Source organism: Megascapheus bottae, chromosome 23 (genome assembly GCF_031878675.1).
Source record: "Megascapheus bottae isolate mThoBot1 chromosome 23, mThoBot2.hap1, whole genome shotgun sequence".
In the NCBI taxonomy this organism is placed as follows: Eukaryota; Metazoa; Chordata; class Mammalia; order Rodentia; family Geomyidae; genus Megascapheus; species Megascapheus bottae.
The window spans coordinates 20747730-20758802 of NC_143531.1; the positions used below are offsets into that span (position 1 = coordinate 20747730).

General features: G+C 42.2%; 1 protein-coding gene across 1 annotated transcript in view; it reads right to left on the reverse strand.

Moving 5' to 3' along the window:
- The window catches only part of LOC150047412 (uncharacterized), a 49469-nt gene extending 38858 nt beyond the window's left edge, over positions 1-10611 (reverse strand). Inside the window, exons 1-2 of the mRNA XM_090356581.1 lie at positions 10421-10611; positions 9343-9388 (exon numbers count right to left, since the gene is read on the reverse strand). Of these exons, the coding sequence (XP_090212707.1) occupies positions 9343-9366 (24 nt within the window). The 5' untranslated portion in view covers positions 9367-9388; positions 10421-10611. The remainder of the gene's footprint in view (positions 1-9342; positions 9389-10420) is intronic.
- Between the last annotated feature and the right edge of the window lie 462 nt (positions 10612-11073).

Here is an 11073-nt window from a genome sequence, read left to right on the forward strand (position 1 = left end):
TTCTATTTTAAAAGGAATTAAAAACCAACAGAACTAAACAGTAGAATAAGCATAGAAAGTGTTGTCTCTCCAGGTCTCATGCACAGTGTATTGTAACCCTAAAAATTACCTAGAGCTTTCAGTTCAGTCATTCATCTGTCCCACAACTAACAGGTAACTAAAGAAAGGGAAATTTCCATTGCATGAAACAAAAGAAGCAAAGTAAACACACAGCTAAGAATGTAAGGAGGAAGAAAAATCTATGTATGGATTCTTTTAGCAGCTGACTATGTTGTTGTAGTTGGATATAAGCCAGATCATCAGAAAAACATGGAAATATGTTTTAATTACATAAACTTTTTAGACAACATAGTTAAGGGAAATCTGTGGATGGAGAAAGATTGAATTCTTTCCCCGATGTTTTAGCAGATGAATGTGAGTTTTGAATTGTACCCCGTGTTGGTTCACTATTTTAATAAATGCTTGAATTTATCTAAGTACCTAGCTTTTAAAATGTGGTTACATGTAGTTTGAAAACCAAGCCAAGAAATACGAGGCCCATAAAAATCCCGAAGCATATGAAATCACGGTTCCTTTTTCCTTAATCCATCACCACAAATATCAATTAAATGTAATTATATTAAATAGGGTCCCCTGAGAGCAAATAAAGGTTTGCCAGAACACAAATTGCTACCCAGGTGAACAATATATAATTTTGCTGAGTATACAGACAAACACATATGGAATATTCCAGAATGTAATGTAACAAATGTGTGTTGACTGAACATACACATTTCAGGTTTTTTTTTCAGCTACCAAAATGGCCCAGTGCCAAAACCTACAAATAAAATATGTGAGTTTTACTTTCTCTTTTTCTTGGATGGGAAGATAAATGGTACATTTTATATTAATAACTGCTAATTAAAAGGCAATTAATTTGAGACAATAAACAAATAGACTCTACTAGAAGCAAATGTCACAAATAAAATGAATAAGTTAGGGCCAAAAAAAATCCCCACCCTACTTTACCAACTCTTTTTTAAAAAATTAAAACATTTGTTTTTAATTTGAATGAGAAGAACTGATCTATAAATAGGAAAATAAAGCAGGTAGGGTAAATGGATTTTGTTAACTATTTTAACAAATGAACAGAAATAACAGGACAGGTAAGGGACAAGTCATATTCCCCAATTATGAGAAGAGTTTTCCTACTAGATGCTTGAATTATAAAATCCCATTATAATTCTTTTTTTTTCTTTCTTTGTTTTTTTTTTTTGACAGTCCTGGGACTTGAACTTAGGGTCTAGGCACTGTCCTTGGACACTTTTAGTTCAAAGCTAGAGCTCTGCCACTTGGCCACAGTGCCACTTACAGCTTTTTCTGAGTATGTGGTACCAAGGAATTGAACCCAGGGCTTCATGCATGCTAGGTGAGCACTCTACCACTAGGCAATGCTCCCAGCCCAGCCCAACTTATATTTCTAAAAGCATTTTATCTCTGTAGGAAAAAAGAACTGTTTGTGTTTGGGGCTCTTTTTCTGTTGCTTTCTCATTCAGTGATATGTAAGGTATGAATTTCTTCTGGCAGACGTTTCTAGAGATGGAAATTTAATTCATTCTTAGGATGGTATGGAAAGCCTTGAACTGCTGATACATCACTAATTTCAGTCCCTGCCCTTTTAAAGCATCATAAACTTAATTATCTAAGAGCTGAACGTTGTAAGCAGAGAGGTTCTCCTTTATCCTGCTGCTCACTCCCTTCAGATTGGAAGCCCTGCCCACTTCCCCCAACGTCCTGTCATAGTGCGAAGAATCCTAGTTCAGATCCAGGAAGCCAAGAGAGCAGCAAAAGTCAAGGCTTTTTAACCTCCTCCATCTTTAGCTTTCTTAGATAGAAAATATCAGAGGTAGCAAGAATCCTTCCTTCTCTTTTTTCCCCCCCAGAACTGGGGATTGAACTCAGGGCCTCTAAGGTATCCTTTAATTTTTGTGCTTAGGGCTAGCTCTCTACCACTTGAGCCACAGATCTACTTCTGGTTGTTGTTGTTGTTGTTGTTTTAATTGGAGATAAGGGTGTCATGGACTTCCCTGCCCGGGCTGGCTTTGAACCACAATCCTCAGATCTGAGCCTCCTGAGTAGCTAAGATTACAGGTGTGAGCCACTGGTGCCTGGTAAGAATCTACCTAATAGTGAATCAAGTATGTGATTTCTTTTTTGAAAAGAAAAAAGATCAAATACTAGGACTTTAAGCTGGAAAACACATAGATGCTGCTATAGCATGCATGCATGAATATATGTATGCATGTATGTCTGTAAGTATGTATGCCCATTGACTGTGGGCTCCTCTGTGGCCAGGGTCCAGGGAGAGTTCTGTGGGGAAACCTAGCTCAGGAGAACTGTCAGCATTTCAGAGTTGCCCAGAGCTGCCTAGGGGTAATTCTGAGAGGCCAGCCGCCCTGGTCCTGTGCTATGAATGCCTGGTGAAGAGGAAAGCCAATAAAGGTGGGATGGCTATCCCTGATTGATGACTATCCAGGCCAGACTCCCTGGAACAGGGTGCAGGCAAAATATGGTCCCTTTTCCCTTCCTCACACCTTCTTAATACCTTTACCGCCCCTCTCCCCCAATCTTTTGCATCCTCTGCTAAGTGTTAGGAAACTACAAGCTTCCACCCCTGTTTTCTGACTGACCATCCTCCCGGGTATTGGTTAATAGGTTTTAACTATGTTCTGCAGCCAGTCAGGTACAAGTCATGGCAGATAGCCCCCATCCTAGGATGGCAAAGGGGAAGGAGGCGGCAAGATAGCTTTGTGTGTCAGGACACTCTCCCCTTTCTTCTCCCTCTTCTGCTCAACCCTATCTCCTCCATTCCCCTTCCCTACTCTCTCCTGCCTTCCTTTCCTCCCTCTCTTCTTCTTTCCTCCCTCCTCACTTCTTCCTTCCTTTCAGGAAAATGACTCACGTTCCTTCATTGTGGCACATTATTTAAGGAAGGCTACTTTGGTTTTATGTTACACATCAATTAGTTTACCTTTCTCTTTCACTCCTCTATCCTCCCCTCTGCACCTCAGGCAACCATCCTAAGGTTGATTACAAATCCTCTTGCTTTTGTGTATTCGCATGAACATCATGCAATACTCCTCTATCCACTCGTGTTGCTTACCTGAGTGGTGTTTGTGGTAGGTTTCATAGTGGGCGCCACCATCACTCAGCATCTCATTTCAAACAAGTGCTGCTGTATAGAACTTGGCAATACCATGCGAATTCACCACTGGCCACCTGAGTGGTAACCCCTAACTGAGATCCATGCAAGCATTGCTTTATGGACACTTGGGAGAAATTTATTTGGACCATGTGCTTGGGAGTGAGCTTTATGTTGCAGTGTCTGCCATGTTGCTCTCTAGATGGGCTCTGCTGGGTGGACGGTGGCACATGAGTGCATCCTTCCACTTCACCTCCCCATCAGTACCTGGTATTAGAGGACTAGAACACAACATGAAGACCAACAAATATCCTAATTTACAGAGTGGAAGGAACCTCCACTTTCGCTAGGCTGTTGCTCTCAAAATTGTTCCCCAGTCTCCAAAAGATAATGTTGTGCATATATACATAAATATGAAATACCTTCACATATACTCATAAATATGAAGTCCCTTCATATATATATATTCAGATACATGAAGTACTTTCTCTTAAGAATGTGATAATATTATCAAAATACATATCTCTTTTAAGTTGAGCAACTTTACTTCACGTGAATAGGCAGACTATTGACTCTTCTGCTCCTCATCCCTAGACTCAGTCAAACTCCGTGATTTCTGTCTGTTTTACTGTCTTGGCTGAATTCAATACCAAAACCTGTCTGAGCACCTTGCTCATGCCTATAATCCTAGCTTCTCAGGAGCCTGAAATCGGAGGATCATGATTCAAAGCCAGCCAGGGGAAGAAAGTCCGAGAGACTCATCTCCAGTTAACTACCAGAGAACTGCAGGTGGTGCTGTGGCTCAAAGAGGTAGAGTGCTGTCCTTGAGGCAAAAAATGCTCTGAGAGAGCACCTAAGACCCTAGATCAACCCCCGCAACTGAATATAGTGTCTGATGTGTTTGCTGTGATCATTTTCTTTTTCAAACAGTTGTTGACTACACTAATGCATGAATAAGCACATTGATGTGCTGTCAAGCTAATGAATGGATTCATGAACAAATACTCACTCCTATCCCTTTTGCTCTATTTTGTCTTCCTTCCTCAGAGTTCCCTCACCAGATCCTCTTCCTTGAACTTTGCCAGATCCCATGTTGGCAGCCACCAGCATGGTTTTAATTTGCTTTACTGTCACTTGTCACCTTCTCACTCTGTTCATTGAGAAGTTGTGGCTCCCACAAAAAGAGGGGGAAGGCAAAGCCAGGAGAGAACATTGCAACTCTGTGCTCATGAACGGGTTCAAATGGGGCAGCCAGCCTCAGCACAGACCCGTCTTTCCTCCCTCTTCCCCCTCTCCTGCTTCCCTCTGCACTGTTTTCTTCATGACAGATTAATGAAGGGCTGGCTAGGGGATGGAGGTCCCTTGATTATGCACAGATCTATACGTGCACATACCAAAGGAAAAACATGTATGATCATAGTAAGACAGTTTGTTTTCCTATCTGTAGAGTTTATAATGATATAAAGTTGACAGTTTCTAGGCATAGCTTTCCCTAAATAAGCCCTCCATATTTTTTCTGGCTGTGAGAGACTATTTTCACAGCCAGAAAAGAGCACTTGAAAAATTCTTGGAGAGTGCAGGCCGCTTTGGGCCCTCTTCCTTGGTTAACAGTCAGTGAATAACTCCTTGTAAAATGTGTTTCTACCTAATTAAAATCAGCAAGGGAGGCTTTCGAATCAAAGCCATCTCAATCAAACCATGTGGACCAGGGAAGCTTGGACATTTGATAGCCCAAGCCTAAGCATTCCAAATGCAACCACTATTTGTGTGGTAGAGTCTGCTTGCTGTCTCTCACCTCCCTGATAAGGACACAGAGGCACCGAGTAATTAATCCTGGCATTCACAGGCATTTGCAATGGGACATTAACAGCACAGATTTCTGAGCTCTGACTCAACAGTCACTTAGAAATTCATTTTAAATAAGACAGCATTTGTGCTAAATTTATGTTCTCTAAGGACACAATCCATTACCCATGGCTGTTAGCACTTGAAATAAGATATCAAGATTGGTTTTTGTATTGATATCTGTTTTTTACATTGAGTCAGTCCTGTTGTGAATACCTTCTTTGATTGGGGACACTTGTCCAGATGTGAGCTACACAAGGCTCCCTTGCTCACCTCTGACTATCAAGATATCACCTTCCCTGGCTTCAGTTCTCCTTGTCAGACCCTTTGGAAGTTGGAAGAAAACGACACCACCTCAAACAATATCAGCCAGGGACTCTCAAATCAAATGCACTCCGTTTTCACAATAACCAAGTTACCAAACCAGCCAAGAGCATCATACGTACACACATACATAGATATATGTATTGGACAAGCAGATTTTTTTTTATTTTAAAAGACTTCCATCCTTGCAGAAGATATAGAATTTTATATTTCCATGCCATGGAATTTCTTCTAAGTAACCTGAACCAAAGGGTAGCTCTGTCGTGACTGAGAGATCTGAAAACCCTCCCCACACTGCATGACTGTGCTCCCATTTTCAGGCATGGGGAGACCATTAGCATGTGTTAAATTGGGCCATGTGATTTGGGTTTATTGGGACAAGTTATGGGTTCACTTTGCCAGACTAATGATTATAGGGACCTTATAAAAACATATCCTTTGGTCTGGAGGTACGTGCCATCTTCAGTTACCACTGGGACAAAGCAGAAAGCACACATTACATGCACTGGACATAAAGAAGAGACCAGAATGCCCCAGAAATGCGGTCTGACTAATAATAATAGCTAAGCTGCGCACCAGAGGCTCATGTCTGAAAATCTTAGCTATTCTGGAGACTGGAATCTGAAGACTGAAGTTCTAAGCTAGCCATTGGCAGGCAAGCCTGTGAGATTCTCATCTCCAACTAATCTCCATAAAGCTGGAAGTGGAGCTGTGGCTCAAGTGGTAGAAGGCTAGCCTGGAGAGGAAAAATTAAAGAATAGCACCTGGGTCCAGTTCAAGCCTCAGTACCAGTACACACACACACACACACACACACACACACACACACACACACACACACACACACTTCACCAGAGGCTACACCACCCGCCCCCCTCGAGGCTTCTCCAGGCACAACCTGCCCTCGCCTCCCTCCCTGCTCTAGCCTCCCTTAAAAGCAAATCTGAGCCTGTTTCAAGAATGTCAGAGGAAACCCTTTTTAATCTGCAAAAGCTTGCTTATAAATGGGGAGCCGTCCTTTATAATGTGCCTCATCTAGCCAGTGAGGAGCAGGGGTTCATACAAGTGCATGCCAAGCAATGAATACTCCTCTGCAGAACAAGGGCATCCATGCCCAGGCTTGCCCTCTGCTACACTCTACCCTGTTCACTCTCCACCGAGGGCAACATCTACTTCATGTTTCCTGAAGAGTCACCTAGGAGCTTATTGCCAGGCAAAAAGGGGTAGAATTCATCTGGTATTGAATGTATTGAATATAACTGCTTCTATGAATGTTTGCGATCCCATCTCCCCTCGTTCTTGTAAGTCAGGAAATGGAGTCCATATCTCCCTTGGGCTCTGAGGAATACACAGACTGGCTGGCTCACCAGCCAGTGCTCTTTCAATCACACACATCAGGACTTGAACCAGCATCCTGAGTCAGAGCTCCAAAGAAGTCAACAGTCATCTTCAGGTAAACAATTTGACTCTGATTGGCCTTTGATGGTGCCAGAAAGTGAGTTCCACTGTGCCTCACCAGTGTGTCCACACACGTCTTTCCTTCTGTTGAGGAAAATATCATCCCCCCCCCGAGCACTGCAGAATATTCCCTCCTCAGGAACATAATAAACGTCCCTCTGGTTTCTAAGGCAGTGTTAGCAGATCTGTAAAAGCAAACACTCATTTTACACAGGCTGTTGTTCAGCACACTGACTCTTCCAGTCAAGGAGCTGAGTATGAAAGAGATTGAAAAGGATTTTCCTTCTTTGTTTTTTTGGGGGGATTTTGTCTTTTCTTTTGCTACATCTTAAGATCAAAAGCAGTGAACATAATGTCTTATTACATAGATTAATATGTATCTATGGCATGCAAACCCTCAGCCTAATTTTAATTATGTTCTAAAATCTAAGTGCCAGTGATTGTATCTAGAGATTGCCTTCCTGTTTGTTAAACACATTATTTGAAATATGATGTAAACATTAATGCTAATAAATTCTTTAATAAAAAAAAGCAGCAAGCAGAAAAAGCTTGTCAATGGCCAGTGGCTTGGGATTCTAGAGCTAACTAGAGGAACTTGTCTTGCTTGCCACATGCTCAGGTCAATAGCCCAGGATCTGGTGGATACAGATGTTTTAGGACATTTGAGCTTCCTCACTTCAGCTTGCCTATTCTATCACTTCTAGTGTAGTCTCAACAGCCGGGCTGGATGAATGCTAGGATAGAGGCCTTCCTCTACTTGGTGATGGAGCATTAGAGTGGCAGATATAAGGACCATGCACAACTCAGTTTGTTGTGAGTCCACTTCCATATCCACCTCTAATGAATACTTGTGTTTCTCAGTTAATGTTCTTATTTTCTGTGACAAGGCTTATTGCAAATTGTCTCTGTGGTCTTCTATTTCCAACCAGAAGCTGTTTTTGTACAATAGGCATCCATGAAACATTGTTTGATAAAGGAACCAATGCATGACAGATGTTATGTGTAACAACTCAAAGGGGTAAAGAGAAGGTTCTTCTCGTCAATGTTTCAGAAGTCACACAGCCTGTGGATTGCATTTGTAATCAAGGCAGGTGTTGGCCTGGTCTTTCTAGTCTCCCTCAGACATTCCCTGCTCCCAGTCTTGGAAAGAGCTTAAGAAGAAGGACCAAAGTCAAGAGTTTCTTCTTCTCCAGCTATTCACATTGGTTGTTCTTAATGATGGCTTTAATAGACGTGGTGGCTCACAACTAACTTCCCAGTTATTCAGAAGGGCATGCCATCAAGAGGATCACAGTCCAAAGCTGGCTTCGGCAAAAAGCACAAGACCCTATCTGAAAAATAACTTAAAGAGGGGCGAACATGACCATCATGATAGAGCGTCTGCCCAGCAAGTACAAGGTCCTGAGTTCAACCCCAGTGCCACTAGCAAAAAGAAGGGAGATTCTATCATTGCTCTCTTCCTAGTCTCCTGAAAAGGCTTTTTTAATGCCTTTGTTTGTTTGGAAAATTTATTGAAAGGATAAAGCAGCATCCATCCAAAATATTTTGAGTGCTTTTAAAATAGAAAAGTCTTAAATTTTAACCCCAAATTCCTCTTGATGACTAAGAAAATGAACACATTTTTAATTAATAGCATGCCTCTTGTTTCTAATATATTCCTTCTAAGTTAGACTTGTTTAATATCCCGAAGCTTACGTACTGACTTTTAATATTGCTGCACAGACTTTGCAAATATGTAGAACCTGGAGCTTTGGCTCCAACATCTGAAGACTCAATTTCCTCCTTAGAGCCTCAGGGCTGGGGACCCTATTTAAAAGATGACAAGATTCAGGTGCTGATCGCTCACTCTATGACCCTAGATAATGAGGAGATTGAGATCTGAGGGTCGAGGTTCGAAGCCAGCCCAAGCAGGAAAGTCTGTGGGGCTTATATCTCCAATTAACCACCAAAATACTAAAAGTACAGCTGAGGCACAAGTGGTAGAGTGCTCTCTTTGAGCAAAAAGCTCAGGCACAGTGTGTAGGCCCTGAGTTTAAGTCTCATATCTGCATGCACACGCATGCACCACCACCACCCCCACACAAGAATAGAATATAGCCCATACCTCATGCAGTGGAATGCCTGCCAGAAAGCATAAGGCACAAGTTCAAATCCCTATACCAATAAAGGAAAAAGGAAGAGGAAGAAGAGAAGGAGGAAGCTGAGGAGACGAAGAAATAAATTGCACAATAAAGGAAGGGATGCGAGAAAGAACCATAGGAACAAAACAGCCAAAGGGAAAATGAGAAGTTGAACTTGGAGAATTCAGTAAAAGCAGAGATTATTTTAAGCCACATGTTTAGAAAAAGAAGGAGTCTTTGGTGAAAGCAAAGAACCCTAAAAAAATAGCTTTCGGAGTCAAAATATCACTGAAGTTTCTTATAACTCCCTCACAAATGACCATATTAATTTCACGGCACTTGAAGGGCACAGACCACATTCTTGAAACATCTTAGAGCTAAAATCAGCTTTTCTTCTCAAAGCCCTGTGCTTACCATGTGCATAATATTGCTCTTCATTTCGTCCTGGCCAACAAAAGATCTATGATTAGGAAGAAAAAGTCATCTCAAACAGTTTTCATAGAGCCAAAGGCCCTCAACTCCATCTCCCAGCTAGATCTTTATCAACACTTTTATGAGACCATGGAGAAAACAGGGAAAATGAGGCTTTCACAGAGAAGAAAGAGATGGAGAGTTAACTGAAGGGAGTAAAGTCATCTCAGAGTACACTGAGCTTATCCTGCAAATCTACAGAGCTAAGTGGCTCAAATATTGTGACAGCTTGGTTCTGTGAAAAGGAAAACAACCAGACTTTTAGAACAATCCATGTTCACCAAGAGAGCATGCCCCTCTGGAGATATTAAGTTGAATTAAACTCATGTCCCTGGATCTTTGATTCTGTTCACAGACTTCTACATACTCGATTATAACAGTTATCCCTTTCTTCTTGCAGAAACAGTATCTTTTATTGATAACAATGTTTCTATTTTGTTTGGGTGGTTTTGTTGCCTTTGCCAACAAAACTAAAGAACTTTTGATTAAGAAGAAAAAGTCCTACACAGCTGCTCAGTTCTGGAATCAGGTATTGAATGCAAATGACAGTTTGGGAAGGGGTAGGGAGCTAGTCCTTCATCACAGGAGGGGAACATAGGACCTCGCTGTGCTTCTTTCTGGAAAGTAAGGGGCTTCTCAACATCTTTCTTTGTGGGCAAGGCTCTTCCTCTCTTCCATGCCATGAACGTTTGTGGGGAGGAGTGAGGATAAAATAAGCCAGGCTGGCAGTAGAGAATATTGCATAAAGTGGGCACTGAAGAACTGGTGGCAGAAAGTATGATGTTCCTCTAGTGGAGTTTGCCTCCTGCTCCTACCTTCAGCCAAGAACTAAGACTTTCAGACTTGGAAGTCATGCCCAGTGCAAGGCCACGCCCATAGCCTCTAGCCCCACCCACTGCCTTTAGGCCTATTCATTGACTCTAGCCTAGGCTCTCCAGACCAGTATGGTCTGTCCCTCATGGCCCCCAAGGCAGCCCTTATCCTCCCACCTATACTTCACTTCCCAGGACAACCCCCAAACCTGTGCAGAGCCTTTCAGAACCCTCCAGCTCATTCTTCTCTGCATTCCTTCTTTGCTGAGTCTGAGAACTCTGCTGCCTGCTCTTTTGTTCTGCATCAAGGTGAATAGGATCCCTTCAAATAGACAGTGAGCAAAGTGAACAAAGCATGCCAACACAACACCTTCCCAAACACCTGTCCCAACGCTGCCACTTTCTGAGCTTACAAAAGAGGCAGCATAGAACTGGATTACTTGTCTCATAGCAAGTGGAGCTTCTCTGTCTCTGTCTCTGTCTCTCTCTGTCTCTCTCTGTCTCTCTCTCTGTCTCTGTCTCTGTCTCTCTCTCTCTCTCTCTCTCTCTCTCTCTCTCTCTCTCTCTCTCTCTCTCTCTCTCTCTGTCTCTCTCTCTGTCTCTGTCTCTGTCTCTGTTTTAAACAAATCACCTATGGTTTTGATGAAAAATACAAAAATGGATGGCTTACCCAAAGTGATGATTATCCTTATCAATCTACTTGTCCTTTTATTCCCCCATTCTTTATGCACTGAACCAAAAAGTACAGCTATGTGTGGGGGTGACCCTTATGGAGCCTGTTCAGAACAGTTACCATACAAGCCACCACACAGTTACTATACAAGAGAGCAGGCATGGAAACCAAAATACAAATGGTGGGCTG